This window comes from Plectropomus leopardus, chromosome 11 (assembly GCF_026936395.1).
Source record: "Plectropomus leopardus strain MGB_pleo_1.0 chromosome 11, ASM2693639v1, whole genome shotgun sequence".
Classification (NCBI taxonomy): Eukaryota; Metazoa; Chordata; class Actinopteri; order Perciformes; family Serranidae; genus Plectropomus; species Plectropomus leopardus.
In genome coordinates this window covers 26,339,837-26,361,890 of record NC_142186.1, presented here as the reverse complement: position 1 = coordinate 26,361,890, position 22,054 = coordinate 26,339,837, and the positions used below count along the sequence as shown (strand labels likewise).

The following is a 22,054-nucleotide window of genomic DNA, read 5'->3' as shown; positions in this document are numbered from 1 at the left end:
AGTGCGGAACAGTATCTGAATAAATATAAATAAAAATAAAGTCAGCAGTGTAGAATGACATGGAGCTAAGACCGGTGTTTAAAGCGCAGAGTTTAAAGATAATAATAATTTAAAATAATGAAAAAAGTAGGTACAAAACCAGACAAACCAAAATAAAATAAAAATAATTGGAGGGGGTTACCTAATTTGTTATATAATAGAGCTGTAAGATTTAATAAATTAATAGTTTTGGTTCTTTTTTTATTATTATTACTTTCGATGTTGTTTGAAGGTATGCAGCTACTGTGGCATAAATGTCAAGCTTAATAGGGTATCCTTCAAGATATTACCTAGAATTTATCTAGTAAAGCTTGTTAGAAAGATTCAAGCTGAACATTATAAATGTGATGTTTGTAGGCCAGAAAAACTACTTGTCACTCTTTTTGCTGATTTACGTACACTTTGATTCAAAAAGAAACAAAATGAATATTGAAATATAATTATGTAATGCTGTAATTTGGGCAAAGTAAGACTTAGAATTACAAATTGTATATCGGACAAAATTTTTCAGTTATATAAATGGTCCAAATTCTGCAAATTTCCTAAATGTTCATGATTTTCAGATACCAAGATATTGAAGTGAAATGATTTCATGATGCTTGTCACACAAACCTTGACATTATATAATGTGAACATAATTATTTGAATTGTAGTTTGTCTTGCCTTTTTTTCACCCTATGAATCTGAATCCTTTTTGTAAATCTTGTGTACAAGAAAAAAAATGACTTCAATAGGAAATTATCATGTGCAACATAGGGGTCTTGATTCAACCATTCTGACTTGCTGGATGACATGAAAAAAACTAATTCATTGCTACTGCACTTAACCTCCAAATTTGAATTCAAAATCATAATTCAAAACAAAAATTCACATCAACAAGTATGCTGCAATGTTAACCTGCTAGTTACAGTTTAGACATCAGCCAATTATACAGTTATGATATTCTTGAGGAATGAAAACAAATAACTCAGTTCTCTGGTTAGACCAAACATTTTTATTGAAAATTTTGACAGAACAGGAAGAATCAGAACAACGCTCCCTGGTCAACATCCTTCTTAATCCTCCTCCTCATCGTCAGCTCCTCCGGCTCCGCCCTGGCCCTTCTTGGCGTTCTTTCTCTTGACGCGGCCTGGGCGTCCACCGCCGTATGGAGACCTCAGAGAGAAGTCGATGTGCTTCTGGCTGTCCAGGCGAACCACAAAGGAGGGGATGTTCACCACCTGCTTGCGCACACTGCCAAGACAAATAATGTAGGACTTTAGAAAAAGGAGAAATTTTATTTATCCAAATTACTCTCAACATGTAAATGTCTTAGTGCCATAATTGACTGCAGGCTTCATTGACGAGGAATTCTTGACACCACAGAAAATCTGAACATGTAAGTTTAATCATCAGCCTGAGTATCTGGCACATCGGAGAAGAGAAGGTGTAAAGCAAACACCAAATTGCCCGAGGTGCAATCCCCCGTACCTTACCTGACAGCCACACCGCAGTGGCACAGTCCAAGCCCTCGGCGGCAGGATTGGCTCTGGGCAATGTCTACTGACAAGGTATACGGTTTTGATACCGAATTGACCTTGCTGAAATGTATAACTGATCTCAGCGGAGAGCTTTACAAGCTGATGGTCCTCTGATGAAAGAGGAAGCATTGAGTTTCTGATGAGTCCCTGAAGAAGACTTGTGACCCCTTTTATCATTTGAAGCTTGTTCCCCAGGAGCCTCAGAGCTTACCGAATGTGCCTCTGGCGGATAAGGACACGGGCGTGGTGGATGCTCTTGGCAAGTCCAAGCTTGAAGACCTGCGTCTGCAGCCTCCTCTCCAAGAAATCTTCAACCTTCAGACCGAGGATGTAATCGAGCTTCATCTTACCCTCGTCCAGCACACCGATCCTCACCAGACGCCTGAGCAAAGCATTACCTGGAAAACCACAAAGGAGCAGTTTAAAATCTCACACACTGTATGAAGCTGTTTGAGTTAAGCACTTTATTGGCCTCACTGCAGCTCTTGACACCACAGGAGTCTGACAAATGATGATGTTAATAGAATTTATTTTGCGTACCTTCAAACAGACGTTTGGGGTCTTTCTCGTCCAGAGTGAGCAGCTCTCTGGCAGCTTTACGGATCTTGGCAAGGGTGAACTTGACCCTCCACACCTCACGCTTATTCCTCAGACCATACTCGCCTAGAAAGAAGAGGGGACAGTAAACAGTCAAGATCAGTGCTGTCTAATTCATAAGAGGACAACAAAGGGGGTAACATTGCTTCACTGTTCACGAAATCACAGCATACCAATGAGTTTCAACTCCTGGTCGAGACGGGACTTCTCGAAGGGACGGCGAGGGGTGACATATGTCTTGCGACAAACCCAACTCCTGGCAACGGGCATGGCGGCTTATGAGTGCCTGTAATGTCAGAATATCAGACATTAGGTTGGTCAATCAGTGTAAATAATTACAAAATAGTTTCACAACAGAAAAATGTCATAAATATTAAGAAACATCCATATCAAAATCTTCAATTTATGATGTGCATCCAGTTTTCACTACAAAAAGTGTATTTCAAAGCCCTTAAAGTCATGAAAAACCAAACACTATGGAACTCTTTTGCCCAAAACAAGATTTCTTTCTGTAAAAGAAACTTAATTTGAGTTTCATCTTAGAAATTCACAGAATATTGCAGACTGCTATCAGACTAAGCTGTCTTAACATATGCAAAAATCCTTGTCAGTTAGTCCCATTCCCACTGAATCAGTTAAATTTGACCACAGTACACCACTGAAATTATGTCCAACTTATCATGTTTGCATAAATAAAGTACATCATGCTACAACGTTAATGAATATATCCTCATCTGAATGACACATCTGAGGCTTTTGACGTTTCTCTGATGTTTCAGCTTACAAACGCGTTCAAAAACCCCAAATACAATTTGCAGTTTAACGTACATTGTCAAATAATTTTAATTCGACCTAATTTCTGACATTTCCCTACAAGTCGCTGTTTAAGATGCACACTGAATTTGCGGCGTTAGCTAAGCCGAATGCTAACATTACACGTGAAATGTGTAGATATGAATGACTTTACAGCATTGCTACAACATTAAGATTTATTAAATGGTCTTAGTCTGCAAGACATCACGTAAATTAGCGTTTAAACCAATAATCTATCGATCATACGACTAGGCCGCAACTGCACCGCACCACGTTGTTCAATGTGATAAGCTAGCGTTAGCTTAGCCTCTCTAGCGTTTCACCTCAATAATTCGTCACAAAATGATAAAATTGTGAATTTAAAAGTCACATATGCCCGTAAATTGGGTTTCTTTTCACTGGTATTTACTTTTTCAAACTTTACAGGTCTAAAATGTGAGAGGTTGTGTTGTAATGTAGCACAAGGCGGTGGGACATACCTGTCTCGCTCAGGCTAGCGCAGTAAAGAGGACGTTTGAGGAAGTTCACAGTGATTTATAGGACGGACGCACCGACTACATTTCCCATGATCCCCCTCTGCGGTCGAACGGAAGTTGGGATGTTGGTGTTGTCGCACTCTGTTGGTCAAGCAAGGAGAAAACAGCTAAAAACACACGGTTTTAGCTGAAGATATATATGTGTGTGTGGCCCCGCATGGCTGCACGTGTGTGTGTTTCATACAGATGATAAATTATGTCACATAACCGATAATTAAGACACACTTTCAGCTTAATATGTAACTTTAGGATGCTGAAGAAGATAAATGACCTGTTATGGATTTGGAGTTACACTGAATCCCCTGTTGAATAGCCTGTTATTATGCAAGTATGCAACAAGTATTGCGGTGATAAATCTTGCATGACAACATGTGTAAGAGTGAGGGTGGTAAGGTGGTAAACTCAGACAGAAGGACATGGGTGACTATTTATATAACTCTGAAATGAGACCCTGAGCATGTGTTTCTGTCTGTCAGGCTGCATGGACACACAGAAGCTCACTTGCTTTCTCTTTCACTGCTCTATATCCTGTCTTTTCCGGACAGAACAGCACTTGTTTTGTGGACTTTCTTTGTGTTTTCTTCTTTGAGGTTAAACAGTCTTAACCTTTTTCCCCCCTCACCCTCTTGGGTCTTTTTTCCTGTTGGGATTTTTTTTTCCTCTGCCTGATCCCCTGCTCTCCTGTGTGCTTATCAACCTTTCCTTTTCCCCCTGCTCTCCTTTTCCTCCCATCTTCCACCGTTCCCTGTCTTCTTGTACGTGTTTTTTGGGCTATGCTCTCCTCACCCACTGTGATTCTCCAGCCGTATGGACTCCCTGTCTACCCACAGACAACCACATGCTACCCCAGCATAGTTCAGGTAAACGTTCCTTAATCTGCTCTCACATAAATGTTTGTCTTCACAAGCTTGAATCATAAATCTGTTTTGTCTATAAAGTGACTCTGAATTACAGGAATGGAAATAAGAGACTAAATGTGTCTTTATGTGAATACACACTGGAATAAAATTCATTGTTGTGTTAGTTGAAGGCTGTAACCAACAATTAATTCCTCTACTGACTGATTTGCTTATTTAGGCTATTTCTGGATTCATCTGTTGGTTCATAAAGTAATTTTAAAAAGCCCATCACCATTTGTTGGACCCTAAGTTGACATGTGACTGAATGTTGAGAACCTAAAAAAATAAGTATTTGTAATACTAAATAATTTATAAAATTAGCAAATATTCACATATAGGAAGCTGAAACCAATTAATACCCAGCATTTTTACTTTAAAAAATTACTTTAAAAAACAATTAATTTATCATAAAATTAGTCAAATTTTTCTTTCTTTTGTGTTGATCGACTAATCCTTTCATCTCTAAATGAGTTGTTAGTTAGAAATGAATACCAGTGTAGCCAGTAAACCATCAAGACAACACACTTGAAGTGTGAAGAAAACATTTAACTCAAAAAGAAAGCAAAGGGGCCAATTGTGTATTTTAGTGACATTTAACAGTAATGTGACAGGCAGTTGTCCAGCCAGCAGCCATTATATCACATCTGAGTATTCAGTTTTATTTTTAAAAAATTTTATACACTTATTTGCATATTTTTATTTTACTACTTATCGTTTTTCTCTTAGTCCTGGTCTACCGGTTGGTTTGAAGTATTTGTCTTGTCTTTGTCCTGTCTTGGTTTGTTGTGATGTTGCTGTACTTCTGTACTACTGTATTGACCAAATATTACTGTGTTCTCTATGTATTATAGACCTATTTGACAAATCTTGATAAAAATACTGTGGAGAAGAGGGAAAAAAAGAAACTAAAGTGCCCTTATGACTCTGAGTTAAAACGTCAGATCTTACATTTAATTTATTAAGTAATAGTGACTAAATTAGAGGAATGACAACTCAAGGAGGCCTGATGGGAGCTGTGAAGCACACTGATTGCAAAAGATCTTATTCATTTAATAGTAAGTACTTTAGGGGTTATCTTTAGTCGGGTGGTCTCAGTGATGCCGACAGCCTGTGCAAGTGTGCGTGTGTATCTCTCTCTAAGTGTCCCTGACATACCATTAATGCCACAATGCATCTGGTATCTCTCTACCTTGTCTCTGTGCTTCACACCAGCTGTATTTTTAGCCCTTCTCTCCTGAGCAGATAATCACAGGAGGTGATTGTGTCACCTATCTTGTTTTTGGGCACTTAACTTTACTTAAAATAAGTGCGAAATCCGCCTGTTTTGCATTTAAATATCGAGTGTTTAACTGGTCTAACACAATATACATATAAATTATTTATGTGAGAAAATTTGGAGACAACAGGTAAAAAGAGAGTCATGTTTGGAGGTGACTTAAACCAAAAAGAAAGCCCCCCAACTTTATTATTTATTATAACATTTCTAATGAATAATGATTATTAGTATTTAATTATTGGTATTAGTAGTAACATTGGTGACGGTAAAGGTAGCACTGGTATTAGTGTACTCTGTCTTTTTTCTTCTTCTTTCCTGTTCATTTACCCAATAGACCTCATCCGTATTGACTGTCCTAAATAGAGAGTACACACACAACAACAACAACAACAACAACATAACATAACATAACATAACATAACATAACATAACATAACATAACATAACATAACATAACATAACATAACATAACATAACATAACATAACATAACATAACATAACATGTCTTCCTCACGTTGTTTTGTTTGTGTTTTGTCTTGCAAAAAAAAAATCAGTGTAATCTATAAAGATTTTAAAAAGACAGTTTCAAGGCCTGAGGATTGAAACTCATCCAAAACATTGCAGTACTTTTTACTTTAAATTGGCATATTTCCAAAGACAGAGCACACCTTCAGCAGTTTTTGCAGAAACGTCTGCATGATTCAAGTGTAGCATCTGTTTCAAGAATTTAGGTTTGAAATTCGGTCAGGAACCTGTGTCATATGTTAGTGTCTGCCCTCTGTCTCTCCCCCATCTTTACTGTTTCTCTTCATTATCAGTAAAAATTGAATCCAACGCACTCACTCCAATATAAATGATAGAAAAAGGGTGCTGAATCCTCAAAAATGGATAACAAAAACAGTCAAATCGAACAGCACTCCAATTGAAACATATTTTTAAACATATTTTTAAACGTTTCAATTGGAGTGCTGTCCAATTTGACTGTTTTCGTTGTCCATTTTTGAGTGCTGTCCAATTTGACTGTTTTTTCTCTTCATTATCAACCATGTTATAAAAGTCCCAAATATTTCTTCAGTTATTATTGAAACATGAATAGGAGAAAACAGGATGTAGAAGGAAGGGGTGGGAAAGGGATATTTAGTTTCATTCACTAACATTTGTAACTTGGTCGGCACTAAAAGGCCACATCTGCACTTTAGTGTTGTCTGAGTGTAAATCCTGCGACAGCTGTCCCAGCAGGCACCTGGCTCCGAGCCATTGACCTCTGACCACCAACTGACAGCTGAAGAGGGAGACTAGAGGAAGAGGGAACAAATGTAAATCAAAAAAAGACTGTAAGGAAGACACGGGGGAGGGACACGGTGTCTGAACGTCTGCTGACACTGTGATAGTTAATCAGGCACAGTGGCTGCTGGTTACAGTCTGTGGGAACACAAAGACTGCTGGTGATATCTGACAGATTGTGTTATCTTTACTCTTTGGTCACTTTTTTGTCTGTGAGGAGAGTTGAGGCAGTCCGACACTTGTTTTTTCTATTTTAGATAAATGGGACATAATACAGACACAAGTTAATGTTGACATGTGGAAACATCTTCCAGCACAATACCATATTTAACACAACCACAAGAATCCCTTTTACACTATAGCCTACTCTCCAGAATTAGATTATATGACAACAACAAACATAATAGCAGGGAAGGCCTCTCTAAGAAAATGTTGCCATTTAATTTAATTTAGATTTTCAGTATGTTTTATGTAATGAGTCTTTAACCCATCTATGTTTAACCAAGCATATAATGGCTTTTAAATTTCAGTACTTTGGTTTACCTGCAGAACTAAAAAACAATACCATCAGCCTCAGCTGTAGGCCTAATTTATGTTTAGTGCTAACGAGCAAATGTTTGCATGCTCACACGCTAAACTAAGATGTGAACACGGTAAACATTAACCTGCTAATTATCAGAATTTCAGCATTGTCGTTGTGAGCATGTTAGTATGCTTCTTTATCAATCTGATGGTTTTAGTGTGAGTTGTAGAGTATTAGAGATTTCTGCCTTATTTTCAATATAACGAATGATGAAATTACATGGCACTCGGCTTGTGGAGCTTCAAGTGCCAACAAATACACTTGAAAAACTCAACAGCAATGTCTCTTTCCAGAAATCATGACCCGGACACTCAAGATAATCCAAAAAACTTGTGAGCAGTTTCATGTAGGAACTTTTTTTTTTTTTATCAAAGTACATCTACCAATTGTATTACTGTGCAGAAGTAAGCGTGCATCTACTCATGGATTAGAGGCTTGTGCTTGCGACAGCATGAGATGTTAACATTAATGGCGTTTTCGTCAGTTGAGCTGTAACACTGGCTCAGTGGTGTTAGGTAAACTCGCAGTAACTTCATGTTTCCTTCTGCATGATGATACAGTTGGCGGGTGTAGTTTGGTATAAAGAAAATAGTTCCTACATGAAACTGCATGCAACAAGGTCTGTTGATTATCTTGAGTAACTAGGTCATGAATTTTGGAAAGAAACATTGGTGTTTAGTTTTGCAAATGCATCTTGTGCCGAGTGCCATTTAGTTCCATTATAATGGAGAGAGGGAAGACATCTCTACAGCTGATATCTCTAATACTCCAATACTTACAGAGCCGTAGGCTGTCATCTCCTGGTCTGTTTACATTAAGAGGGTACTTGTACTACATGTTCAGTCTTGCTTGTGGTACCATAGATATTCTCTTAGATTGGAAAAAGCTGATATTCACAACTAAAAACATAAGGGTCTGATGTACTTTAATGCTGCCAACTAGATGCTTTGGTGTACGCAGTTTTCAAACTTGGCAATCAACTTGGCTATCTGACCCACATCCAGTAGTCCTTCAACCATTAGAGCCCCAATTCCTTCATTGTACTATCTGCATCTTCATATTTCTAATTTTTCACACCGCTTGAGTGCAACAGCTGATAGAGAGATATATGAGAAGTTATGAAATGTCAGTGGGGAGTGTTTTTAATTGTTATAAATCCTTCTAAATCCTTAAGCTGGCTGACAAACTTGTGGCATTTTGCATGTAAGTCAACACGAAAGTTAATCAGTCTGTTATGATACAGAGATGCTTGAACTTTTCTAATCCTTTAATCAAGTGAAAATGTTAATGCTACGATAGAAAAGGCTCAATTAAAGAAATAGTTTGACCTTTAGGGAAATATGTTGACGTGATGAAAAGATCAATACCACTCCCATGTCTGTCAATTAAATATGATGCTAAAGCCAATAGTTGGTTTAGCTTAGCATAAATGCTGGAAACAAGGGGAAACTCCTAGCCTGGCTCTGTCCACCGGTAACAAAATCCACCTACCAGCACCTTTAAAGCTCAGAAATCAAAATCATATCTTGTTATTTTTAGAAATCAAAGTTCTATATTGTTTTGGGGGTTTTTTTATGTAGCTTATAAAAGCTATGGGCTTTGTTAGCTGTTTTCCCTTGTTTCCATTTTTATGCTAAGTTAAGCTAACTAGCTTCTGGTTGTAGTTTCATATTTACAATACTTTTCATAGTCACTGAAAACATTTGCAAGATTTAATACACAATAACTGTATTTTATGAGGTTTTTATAGCGTGAAATCTTAACCGGCAAAATATTTTAAGTGTTAGTAAAATACAAAAATAATAAAAGTACAACTTGTAAACTACTTAAAATCTTTTATTTTGAAGGCTATGCTTGTCTTTGTTTGGCTATTATTTAACATAAAGTCAGAAATATTAGTTATTTGGAAGAGAATGGGAGACCTTTTTTCCAGGAGAGTAATATTCAGAAGTATTGGCCTTTTTTTAAATATTAATGTTGGACAAGTAATAAAACCAAGCTGACCTCTAAAATGTGGTATTCTTAGAGTCGACCTTTAGCATGACATACTGACTTGCAATGGTAGTAGCGTTTACATTCATAAATACTTCATCTTGTCTGCAGTCTGCATGTGTTCATGAGTGTTTAACATGAAGGCAGGGTGGGTGTTGGGGTGCTGAGGTGATTGACAGTTACAGATGACCACAGCTGGTGTGGCCTGGTCCCTTTTGCTCTGGCGATCATTTGATGTGATTGGTGGTTGAGTAGGACTTATGGTGCGGTAGGCGGGTGGTCAGCTGGCATTAAAACATGCAGCAGTTGTTGGACAATGCATCAGAGATCGAGGAATGCAGTAAAGGGGTAAGACAATGTTTTTAGCTCCTAACTTGGATAATTCACTTGTATCAAGGATGTGTGGGATGATTTCTGTTGTTCTGTGCAGCTTTTGATCTGTTGTCATGCAGCTGTTGTGTGCATTTGTCAGCTTATTTATCTTTGCAAAATGTGGTTGTTGTTTTTTACAGTGTGGTTAGACTGAATTTAGACTATACTGACCATATCTTTTGACAGTTTTAGTCTCTCAAACTAAATCTAAAAGAAATGTGTTTTCTTAATCTAATTCATTGATTTATCTAATGGTTTTTCAAAGAACGGGCTCTTCTTTCATCAACGAAATTTCAGAAAATAGTACAAAACTCTTGTGCAAAACTTTCCTGGTTATTTTGTCTGACGGTATAAAACAAAAAGTCAATTTTACTATGATATAAAACAGAGAAATGCAGGAAATATTAAAATCTGAGAAATTGGAACAAGGACATTTTTGCCATTTTTTTGAACCATATAACAATGATTATTTATCAAAATAGTTGCCAATTACTTTTGTGTTCATTGACTAAATGATGAATAAGCTCATGTTTTGGCTCTAGGTTTTAGCAGTATTTGTGACATTTTTTTAAACCTAAGTAAAAGTGCAACAGTATTATAATTAGTATATACTTAGGGTACCAAAAATAAAAGTTCTCATCATGTAGAATTGCCCCTTTCAGTATAATATATATTTTGGTTTTAACTATTAATGCATTAATGTCTTCATTACTGAAATACTGAATATAGTGAAGGTGAAGCAAATTTTGTTACTTACATACTGTCAGGTTGCTTGTGAATTTTCGTCCTGGAGATCTCTAAAGATAGATAGATACAATAAAGGTTTATTTGTTGATTACATTTTTTATTATTATTATGAACCTGCAAAGTAACCAGTAACTGACCTTTAAAAAAAATGTAGGGGAGTAAAGAGTAATTTTTTTGCCTTTTACACGTCATGGAGTAGAAGCAGAAAACTGAAATACACATGTACAAGTACCTTAAATTAAACTCAAGTACAGTAGGCTACTTGCATAAATGTATTCCCAACACTTGCAGTTACAAATGTGTTTAATTTTAGAATAGAAGCCAGAGAACAACATAGTGGTTAGTTTGTTTACACCAGGGATACTGAGCTTGCTTTGCCCAGGGCCCACTTTGGCAAAATGACAGAAATCCTTGGCCAATAAATAAACAAACAATAATATTATCAGTATTAGGTATCAGTATCAGTATTATCAGTATATGTAATAAACAAATTGGTTGATATTTATCCTTTGAAGTTTGCTGTCCATCAGGGTGTTTCTAAAATTTAAGGACAATGCAAAAAAACATTTTTTTTAATAAGATGCACCCTGTTACCTTATTTACATCCAAAGTTATAAATTAAATTATGAGAGTGAATCAGTTTATTTTCATTGTGAATCAGAAAATGGTCGGCGGGCCACCCAGGATCCCTATAAGGGTCAGATTCGGTGCACAGGCCGTAAGTTGAGTGTCATTTGTTTACACCTTTGTGTTGTATCATTGGCTGATTTCTCCCTCTCTTTCTCCCTCAGGGAGGCCCCACTCAGGAGGCCGGCCCCGGCAGCGGCGACCCCGCCCTGCCTCAGGTCTATGCCCCTCCTCCCTCCTACCCCCCTCCGGGTCAAGGTCCTCCAACATCTGCGGGCAGACTGCCACCTCTTGACTTCACCTCTGCACACCCGAGTTCAGAGTACCCCGAACATCCCCAACTCAGAGTGTATCAGGGCCCCCAGCTCGACGGGGCCGACACTCTGACATCCAGTAACACGGTAAGAACACACAAAAAATCACGTCCCAGTAAAATCTGATCTTCAGACAGTCAATGTGAAAAGAAGCCCTGCTGCTTCAGGTAGTGCATCCATATGTCCTATCAGGGGAACGAGGCCAGATAGAGTTTCCTTCTATATTTAGAGCCTCACGTCCACTGTTGTGTCCATGTACGGGAATGCTGCTCAAAGCGAGGGGGGGCAGCCGAGTGGGGATTTGTTGATGAAAATAAATCCCCACTTTTCCGTCTCCCCTGTGTCTTATTTAGCAGGCAATAAAACAGATCACCTTCCAAGATTATAGCTGTGAAGATCTGTGATGATATTGACAGTTTACAGTTAAGTGTGAAGAGGATGAACACAACATAACTGTTCATGTGTTTTTGATTTATTCAATGCAGAAATCAAGATGAGATAAAACTGTAATTAAATGGGGGGCAGTTGTAAGCTGATTTAATAATGATGTGTTTTTTGGTTTGTCGCACTGTAACAAATCATGCCATTTTGTTTGTCATTGTGTCCTTAAAGTTTTTGTGAAGGAAGTGAAAACATCTGCCAGTGCAGTAAGATTATTTCAACTCGTTTCCAATAAATTCCTTAAAAGTCAAATTTAAAATAATTTGATTCTAGTGCGGCCATTTCACCCCCAAAAATAAAAACATGTCCTTTTCCTCTTATCTGTGCTGCTATTTATCAGTCAAGATTGTTTTGGTGGAAGTTGCCAAGTGTTGGAGATATCGGCTGAAGAGATGGCTGACTTCTCTCTGATATAATGGAACTAGATGGCACTCGGCTTTTAACGCTTTAAGTGCCAAAAACATACACACATTTTAAAAACTCAAAAGCAATATCTCTTTACAGAAATCGTGCCCCAGTTACTCAAGATAATCCACAGACCTTACCAGTTTCATGCAGTCACTATTTTTCTTCTGCATCTGAGCTACACCTTAATAATCCTGCAAATTAGAATTAAGGTGTTTTTTGACAGCGTGCAAAGCCAAATGGGCTTTATTTTTTTTGATTGATCCACTTCTGTGCAGTCTTAGTGCCACAATGTGCATTTTCCAGTTTGCAAAACAAAATGGTGTCACACAGCTCCTTCATTGGACACTCCTATCTGGGGCAATGATTGGCTTAGATCCACATGACACAGCCCAGCTTTGTAGATACACCATCAGCTGATACGTGTTTGAATATATTTGATTGGTTGTTTTTTAATGTGTTTCATGATGACCTTGATGAAGGCCACAAGCCGAAAAGCGTTGGTCTTTTAAAAAATTGTTCTAAACACCACGAGTGCTGCTCGAGTTTCCACGTTTTTGATTCTACACATTTGGAAACAAAGTGAAATATTCTACTGGCAGATTTTTCACTTTAATGGAGATAATGAGGTTTTTAGAGCTCTGTTTAGACACAAATTATATTATTGGCATACACTAAACAAATCTCCCTCAGGCATGAAAATGTCCACTGTGTTAAGGACAGTGGTGTTTAGTCTGATCTGTGTGGCAGGGCCGCTGTGTGTCCTGCTGCAGCACATCTCTGCCTCCTCTCATAAATGGTGTTTTTTTGGCCCCATGTATATATTTTATTACTAGAGCCCCTGACATACTCGGGTCCGTGCTGATTTTCTGGGAAAAGTTGAGACGTCGCCACGGAGGGAGGGGGTCAAAGGGGGGAGGCTGACCAGATGACCCCCCTTTCCCCCTTCTGAAATATCGCTCAGGTCCAGAAACACATTTCTGCATCGTGACATGACACCACCACCCAACTCAACCCTCTCTCCCTGTCTCCCCTCCTTTGCTGTCTGTGGTGTGTGTGTGTGTGTGTGTGTGTGTGTGTGTGTGTGTGTGTGTGTGTGTGTATGTGTGTCTGCAGTAGCTAGTCATGGTAAACCAGTGTAGTTTAATAAACTGGCTTGTGTGTGTTAATGTGTAAAACCTCTATGTGAGTGTCTCTGTACCTTTTTTTCTGTGTATCTCCAACTTATTAATTATGCCCCTTGACAAATGACCTTTAACCCTTGGCAGAAAAGCAGCACCGTGACCCCAGACTGACTCTTGTGGAACGTTTAGTTTTGATCTCTTTGCCTTCCCCCATCACCCTCTTCCTTTTTAAAGCTTTTTGCGCACCTTCTTTGCCTTGTTTAGTTTGGTTTAATTTTATTCTTCACTGCTGCACTGAGGCCTTCTTCACTCTCTGCCTCTTGGTACTAGAATTCTAATACTTAAGTCTTTACTTCTGCATACATTTTTCATAAATCAATACATTTCCTGTACTTTTTCTTTTGCCTTTTTATGTTTTTCTTCTTTTTTCTTGCTCTCACTGCTGAAGCTCATTATATCTAGCTTTTCTTCTTGCAGACCTTTACACTCTTATGTTCTTGTTTGGACTTATTTGTCTTAAAACACATTTTTAACATTTCTCTTTTGCAATGGTTGGTTATGCTGGTTGACCAACACATACACGCACACACACGTGCACACACTAGCATCGTGGTGCATTGTGGGATAGTGAATGTTTTGGTTTTGGCACATTAGTCCTTGAGTTTTTCTGCATGGGGCGATTGTAGTTAAATATTTCCGTAGATTTATACATGTTTTAAAGATTATTACAAGTGCTTAGAAAATATGAGGAATAAGTTTAAGTCTTTCTTGCTTTTCAGTGGAGCTTAAACTTTATTTAAAGGAACAGTGTGTAGGATTTAGAGGAATATATTCCCTTAAATGCAATATAATATAATAAGTATAAACACTTGAAAATAAACGAAAATAAGAACCGTTCTGTTTTCATTTCCTTAAAATGAACTGTTTATACCTACATAGGGAGTGTGTCCTCGTCTAAGGAGTTGGCCACGTTGCACCACCATGTTTCTACAGAAGCCGAAAATGGACAAACAAAACACTGACTCTAGAAAGGGCAATTCGTATTTTTGCGTCAGCCACCTTAATTATCAGCCTCCATAATGTCAGAAAAACACAGATTTTTTTAAATGTGAAACTGCTTTAGTCAGTAGTCAGTGTTTTTATTGGTGTAATTCACCTGGTCTGTCTGTTTTTAAGAGTAGGAGATCTCTGTGGATAATTTGTCTCCCAGTAAAAACATCCTAAACATCTGGATCAGAAAAATGTGAGAACAGAGGCTGTGCTATGTCTGTAACATGCCAAACAGTGTAGGAGAAACAGTGATTTGTAACGTGAAACTGCTTTATTTATTCGTTTTTCCAGTATAAATATTTCTATCATTTGTTTTGGAGAAGAAGAGAACTCTGCGGATAATTCGGCTTGTGTTAAAAACATCCTGAATGTCTGAATATTAAGTTATCAGAGAAAATGTGAGCAAACTTTAGTAGGTGCTAAGCTAGCAGCCTGTCTGTGATAAGCCGAACAGTGTCGGAAAAACACTGATTTGTAAAGTGAAACTTTATCTACTGTTTTTATTGGTTTAAATCACCTGGTTCATTTGTTTTGGAGAGGAAAAGACCTCTGCGGATAATTCAGCTCCTGAATAATGTACACTAAAGGAATTTTAGCCAGGAGAAGTTTCAGCTGGTTGCAATACGCAGTCCTCACCACAAGCTGCCACTAAATCCTACACACTGCTCCTTTAACTCTCTTTGCCACAGCTTGAGTGTACATAAGTAGTTTTAGAGTTAGATATATAATCTTTGTTACTGTACAGTGCAGTAGCCTTCATACTCTCCTACAGGCATGTGTGCAGAGACACCCCACTAAAAAGGAGCTCACGTTTGCCTGCGAGGGATCACTGGTTGCTGAATGCTCTTTGAACTTTGGTTTGAGTCACTTTATGAAAATGATCTTTGCCTAATGTCATGAGATGCTTAAACCACTCAGAAGTTTCTGAGAGATGTTGCAGGATTTGCGCTCTGAATTGACTTTTTTTCCTTCTTTCTTTGCTTTCCTACTGATGCTCTCTCCCTGTTTTGTCTTCACACCCACCCTCATCTCATTCAAACTCTGTCTCTCTCCATCTTTTCTTTTCCATCTTTCTGTTTTCGTTTGTTCTTTTATGTCCATTCTTCTTCTATCTACGTGCTCGCTTCCTCTTCGTCGTCCTCCTGTTTTCATACTTTCTCACTGTCAGGAGGATGTTTTGGCCCCTGTGACCTCTGACCCCCAGTCTCTGAGCGTGTCCGTGTCATCAGGGGGCGGAGCAGGAAGCGGAAGTGACGAGGAGGGGTCAGGTAAGGCCCAACCGAAACGCCTCCACGTCTCCAACATCCCGTTCCGCTTCAGAGACCCGGACCTCCGCCAGATGTTTGGGGTATGAATGCCTCAATATCATGCATGAAATATTGTTATACATGTTTACAAACAAAAATAAATTATCTTTATCTTTTCTATTATATTGATTTCTATATCATAAAATATTTATTATGACATTTTCAGCAATTTGGGAAGATCCTTGATGTAGAAATTATCTTCAATGAGAGGGGGTCCAAGGTGAGCATCACAGAAATATTATCACTGAATTTTTAATGAGCGACAGCAGAATGTAAACAAACAATATGACCGTGTGAACTCGCAGGGATTTGGGTTTGTCACTTTCGAGAGTGCAGCTGAGGCCGACCGAGCACGAGAAAAGCTGAATGGGACGATTGTGGAGGGGAGAAAGATTGAGGTGAGGGAGAACTTTCAACTTTTTTTTTGGTAGTTTTTTGACATTCATATTCTGCGTACTTATCCTTTATTTGACATTGTCCTGTTCTGTGTCTCCAAGGTTAATAACGCCACTGCCAGAGTCGTTACCAAGAAGCCCCAGACGCCTCTTGTGAATGGTGAAATTTCAAGTAATGCACCTTAATTATCTTTGCTCATGCTATGAACCGAAGGATTCTGGGAGACCTCTGTGAAACTTAATCCCACCTTTTTTTTGTTCTGTGTAGCTTCTGGATGGAAGATCAACCCTGTCATGGGGGCGATGTACGCACCTGAACTCTACACAGGTAATTTCCTCTCTCTAACACGGATCTGTTATTGTTATAAGATCAACTGCATTGTCACTTATTTTCTAACGTGTTTTCTTTAGTTGCCAGTTTCCCGTATCCCGTAGCAACTCCCACCTTGGCCTACCGGGGCTCTGCACTGCGTGGGCGGGGCCGAGCTGTGTACAACACAATCCGCTCTGCTGCAGCCACACCTGCTGCTGTACCCACCTACCCAGGGTAAGACTGTCTGAGTACAAGTGCCTGGTCTACAGAAATAGATACATAGATACCTGCCTCGTCCTGAGAGAATTAAGGAATACAGTAGCTTATTCAACTATATAAAACTCAGATAGTCACGGGGAAAACAAATAGAAACATAAGAATAACTAGAAATACCATTACGTGGTTGTATGCCCCCATGCACCAGTCAAGTTGCACTTAAAGTTTATGTCTATGTCTGAGGAAACATGGATGCTTCAAACATCTTACCCCCGGCAGCACAGGAGATCAATACAGCCAGTTTTTGGAGTTATGGCAAAAAACATGTTGTATGAGGTCACCATGACCTTATATTTTGACCTTTAACCACCAGAATCTAATCAGTTTGAGGAAACTTCCACCAGGTTATCTTCAGATAATGCATTCACAAATATGAGACTGATGCAAGGTCACAGTGACCTTGACTTCTGAAAGCCAAAATGTATTCAGTTTAGTTTTGAGTCCAACTGGACGTTTGTGTCATATTTGAGGAAATTCCCTTAAAGGTGTTCTTGAGATATCACTTTCACAAGAATGAGACAAATGCTAGATCACTGTGACCTTGACCTTTGACCACCAAAATCAGTTCATCCTTGAGTGTACTCAAACGTTTGTGCCAAATTTTTAAAAAGTTCCCAGAAAAGTGTTCCTGAGATATTGCATTCACAAGAATGAGACAGATGAGGTCACAGTAACATTGACATTCAATGAGTCCATGTGAATGTTTTTGTCAAATTTGAGCAAAGTGCTGGAGTGCTGGACGTACATATGTACACATTTTACAGGGCACAACCCAAAAATACAACGCCTCCAGCCTCCATGCCTCCATGCCTCCATAAAAATACATGCAGTAAAATGATAGTCTAGCCACCAGGACTACAGAAAGCCGTCATTATAATAGATGGGCTAATGTTTGTAGTGCAAATATAAGGTTTTTAACAGTTACGTTTTTAACAGTGAACATATTGCAAATGTAAGGTGATTTAAGTTTAAATGTAAAAAATTTAAAAAGTGCGAGATAATGGGTACTATGGAAATTATAAAATTTGCAGTCCAGCAAAAGGTAACTACAAGTAAAAACATAAGTGTATATATATATATATATTTGAATGTATATATGTGTGTGTGTGTGTGTATTTATGATTGTTGCTCAATTTTATCAGGGTGGTGTATCAGGATGGACTGTACGGAGCAGAAGTTTATGTAAGTCGTTGTACACATTTACACACATTAGAGTCATTTTAAAGTGTTGTAGAGATATTCATTTTTCTTTTTTTTTTCTGTGCAGGGCGGCTATCCTGCTGCTTATAGAGTGGCTCAGTCAGCGTCTGCTGCCACGGCAACCTACAGCGATGGGTAGGCAGATATTACACACACACACACACACACACACACACACACACACACACACACACACACACACAGTACTCACGTGTTTCTCAAAGCAAGCGTGCAAATCAGCTTTTACAGTTCATTAGAAAGCTTTCTCTGATCTTTTTGGGGTTGGATTGTTGGATTTTTTAAATATTTTGGGGGGATTGGAGAAGAATGAAGAGGGCACTTACAAAATGATGATTGAGCAGCTGAATTAATAAAAGAGGAGGTAATTTAGCAGGTGGTGGTTGCACAGGGGCATAAATCAGCCTTTCTAAAATCCCTGCCACTGCAAATGACATTTCCATCTGCTTCTGATGCCTCTGAACAGATATGGACGGGTGTACGCCACAGCTGCGGATCCCTACCACCACTCAGTTGGACCAACAACGACATATGGAGTTGGCACAATGGTGAGTCAAGTCAAAACACTCACGCCTCTGTTGAAAGATATCTCGTTACTTCTGACAGCAGACCTTGGTCACACCTGACACACTGCTTCTGTCAACAGGCCAGTTTGTACAGAGGAGGATATAACCGCTTCACCCCGTACTGAGCCGCCCGCGGACAGAAGGGGGGAGACGTCTCTTCTGAACTCTGGGATTGGCCGATCCGTGGACGCTGCAGGACAGAGTGTGAGATCCTTGGAAATGTTTTTACTTCCTGCCTCCATCACAACCTCTCCTCGAGAGACTAAACAGACTGAAGTTGTAAATAGTGTAGGACCCATTTACCGTCCACTCTGCTGATGAATACTTAGCACCTGGAAGAGGATGTTATGTAATATATTCACAGTTGCTTAAAAAAGGAGTATTGTTCTATGATTTTAAAGACGTTGGCTAACACTACGGAAGATTGTGAATTGTACTGTGAGAATGAATTTTTTTGAGTAATATATGGGGTTTTTTTCAAATTTCACGGGTCAAACTGTACAAAGTGAGAAGTTTGTACAATGTTAAATGACTTATTTATGATGACAATTATTTACTAAATCTCTGAGTGTGTGTGTGTGTGTGTGTGTGTGTGTGTGTGTGTGTGTGTGTGTGTACGCGTGTGTGTGATGACTACACATCAACATTGTTCAATAGGGTTGTACCAAATGTCATTTTTTTTTGCATGTCTATTAAACCTGGTAGTTCTGCACAGCTGCAGATAAAGATTAGGCTACACTGATATTATTAGTGTTACTCTATTTGTACAATTGAATCACAGCGGTAGCTTAGCAAAAGTCAAAATTAATTGAAAAAAGATTCACACCTCACCCAACTGTTTTGCACGAACCACTGTAAATGGGGCGGTCGAGCAACAATTTGTTAGCAGCATAAATTGCATTTACTCATTAGAGAAAGTTGATTAAAAAAATATTAAACCAATTTAATCCAATAAATCACCATTTTTCAAATTTAGGATTTTGTTTGAGGATTTTTTATTATTTTTTTAGGTCGATGCCATCATAAAATATTATAAATAAACATCCAAAGCTTCATTCAAAAACCTCAATAGAAGTTTTAAATGTGATAAAGACATTCGGTACAGCCCTGTTGTTCAGTTACCTGGTTGACCGAGAGACAGCTGTGACACTGACTGATCATTACTACAAACAGCAGAACTAATGTTTATCTGGATATAGCTGGAATTTCTTTTTTTTGTTGTTGATTTGCCTTTCTAACCATCTACCTCTCGTACATTTGTAGCAGCTGTCCGTATTAATTAATCCTGTATCCTTCTCTGTTTGTGATCTTTGATTCGGCAAAGCTTTTTCTTCCTCACTTTTCTGTCCATAAATGCTGATTTAGTCTCGTTTTATAGTTTCCGTGGCTCTGTACCTCACTACTGATGAGCCTGATGCCTGTCGACTGTTATTTCTCCTCACACTCACCCAGGGAAGTTTTATTTTTCTGAGCTGCTTTAAACCCCCGTTTTACATTCACACAGTTATACGCATGCACCACTGGGAAGAGCAGTGAGAAGCAGTCTTTTGCTGCCGGCTTAAAATCACAAACTGAGGATTAAAGGCAGGAGAATTGAAATGTTTCAGGCCAGAGGCTGCTTCTTTCATCGCTGAGCTGCAGATATGACTGTTAACTGTGTAAGAGTTCACATATCTTATTCTCTCGTTTTTAAACTCTTGTCTGATGTCGCTGTATTTCACACTCCTGTCATCTTTTCCTGTGTTTTCTGTCTCTTTCCTCACTCTGAACTGCTGAATGACTTTTTGACTTGTATTGATAATTTCTTCTCTTATCTTACTCTTTGTTTCTGTTGCTCTCTTTTTTCTCTGCTGTGTTTGATGTTTACTTCTAAATAAAACTATTTTTTCTCTCTTTTCCTCTTCTGTCCTTTATTGATTTTTAACATTTTTCAATCTTTTTTTCATCTCTCATAACTTATCTTTGCATTGTTGTTTTTTTATTTTGTTTGTTTGTTTCTGTGCTGCTTTTGCTGCCAAAGAAGCCTGGACTTGTGAAACTTAAAGTGGCAGTTCACTCCACCCCAAAATCAAACTTACATACTTTTCCTCTTATTTGTTTACTTTCTACCAAACTACACCCGTCAGCCGTATCACTGCGCAGAAGGAGGAGTGCATTTCCTTCCAGCGCGAAGCACCACTGAGCTATCGCTACAGCTCAGATGAGTACGACATTAATGTTTACATCTCCCTCTGTCGCGAGCCTCTTGTCCATGAGTAGATGCATGTTTCCTTCTGCGCAGTGATACAGTTCAAGAGTGTAGTTCAGTAGAAAGAAAATAGTTCCCGCATGAACCTGCTTACAACAAGGTCTGTGGATTATCTTGAGTAACTGGGTCATTATTTCTGAAAAGATATGTTGCTGTTGAGTTTTTCAAATGTTTATTTTTGATGCTTTGAGCACCACAAGCCAAGTGCCATCTAGTTATATACTATACTGGAGAGAGGACAAACGCCTCCACAGCCGATATCTCCAAATCTCAGAAACTCACACCAAAACAGTCCACACTGATAAAAAAGCACGTGTAAGAGGAAAGAAATCTGTATTTTTGATTTTGGGGTGAACTGTCCCTTTACTGTAACAGGAATATTTCTAGTTGCGACCTGAGAATTGATGACTTCATCACATCACATCATGTGTCTATATCATTTCTGTCAGCCCTCAAACAGAAACAAAAGCAGCCTCTTTCCTTTTATATCTTTTTAAATTTCAGTGCTCCCTCTTTTTTATTTCTTTCCTTCTGTGCCACTCTGCAGCACTAAATAAAACACATATTGCCTAAACTGTTCATGTGCATGACATTTAGCTTCAGTCTGTCTTGTTTTTTTCTGCATTTTCTGACTCTAATGTCCTATTTTTTCCCTCTCTTTATTAGTAGGTTTAGTTGTATAAGTATATTACTTTATTTAGATTTCAATCTTCTGTCTGCTTTCTAACTTTCATCTTTTCTCTGAGTGACTCCGCCCTTTGCTTACGACTTCCTCTCTTTTTGCATGTTACATAATTCTTCTCATTTCTTCTCTCTGCCTCTTAGCTTTACTTCCCTGTTAGTAAATTAGCTTTTCACACTTTGCCTGTTCACTTTCTATTAAAAGCTTTTAATCTTTAAACTTTTTTCCTGCTGTTCTCTTTAATTTTATCTTTTAAACTTAACCGCATGTGCTGTCCTTTCCTTCTTTTTAAGCAGTTGCATGCAGTTTTACATATTAATTTCCCTCACATTTATCTTTGATGTAGTTTCTGTCCCTTTCCCTGCAAATTCAACTTCTCTAAACGTTTTTTTTTTTACCTACTATGAAACTCGTTTGTTTTCCAGCCAC

At 38.5% G+C, this 22,054-nt stretch overlaps 2 protein-coding genes across 3 annotated transcripts; one reads left to right on the top strand and one right to left on the bottom strand.

Moving 5' to 3' along the window:
- Window positions 1-1,010: 1,010 nt before the first annotated feature.
- Window positions 1,011-3,491, bottom strand: rps9 (ribosomal protein S9). The gene is made up of 5 exons (XM_042489921.2): window positions 3,449-3,491; window positions 2,330-2,442; window positions 2,100-2,222; window positions 1,771-1,957; window positions 1,011-1,272 (listed from the first exon to the last, which is right to left on the bottom strand). Exons 2-5 carry the CDS (start codon window positions 2,424-2,426, stop codon window positions 1,095-1,097), a joined length of 585 nt encoding a protein of 194 aa, XP_042345855.1. The 5' UTR covers window positions 2,427-2,442; window positions 3,449-3,491; the 3' UTR covers window positions 1,011-1,094.
- Window positions 3,492-3,952: 461 nt separating this feature from the next.
- On the top strand, window positions 3,953-20,589 carry rbfox1l (RNA binding fox-1 homolog 1, like). Of its 2 annotated transcripts, none has more exons than XM_042489920.2 (12): window positions 3,953-4,365; window positions 11,451-11,687; window positions 15,789-15,968; window positions 16,094-16,147; window positions 16,233-16,325; window positions 16,425-16,494; window positions 16,591-16,650; window positions 16,734-16,869; window positions 18,054-18,093; window positions 18,179-18,246; window positions 18,596-18,677; window positions 18,776-20,589. In XM_042489920.2, exons 1-12 carry the CDS (start codon window positions 4,279-4,281, stop codon window positions 18,818-18,820), a joined length of 1,152 nt encoding a protein of 383 aa, XP_042345854.1. In that variant the 5' UTR covers window positions 3,953-4,278; the 3' UTR covers window positions 18,821-20,589. The 2 variants fall into 2 exon arrangements, with proteins under 2 accessions (XP_042345854.1, XP_087940573.1); XM_088084447.1 differs by lacking the exon at window positions 3,953-4,365 and adding an exon at window positions 9,783-9,888.
- Window positions 20,590-22,054: the final 1,465 nt, after the last annotated feature.

Bases quoted from the DNA above. Each gene is read 5' to 3' on its own strand.
- rbfox1l (XM_042489920.2), top strand. From the start codon at position 4,279: ATGCTCTCCTCACCCACTGTGATTCTCCAGCCGTATGGACTCCCTGTC. The intron at 11,688-15,788 runs GTAAGAACACAC...TCTCACTGTCAG, and splicing joins CTCTGACATCCAGTAACACG to GAGGATGTTTTGGCCCCTGT. The intron at 18,678-18,775 runs GTGAGTCAAGTC...TTCTGTCAACAG, and splicing joins CATATGGAGTTGGCACAATG to GCCAGTTTGTACAGAGGAGG.
- rps9 (XM_042489921.2), bottom strand. From the start codon at position 2,426: ATGCCCGTTGCCAGGAGTTGGGTTTGTCGCAAGACATATGTCACCCCT. The intron at 1,958-2,099 runs GTACGCAAAATA...GTGGTTTTCCAG, and splicing joins CCCCAAACGTCTGTTTGAAG to GTAATGCTTTGCTCAGGCGT. The intron at 1,273-1,770 runs GTAAGCTCTGAG...TTGTCTTGGCAG, and splicing joins ATCCGCCAGAGGCACATTCG to TGTGCGCAAGCAGGTGGTGA.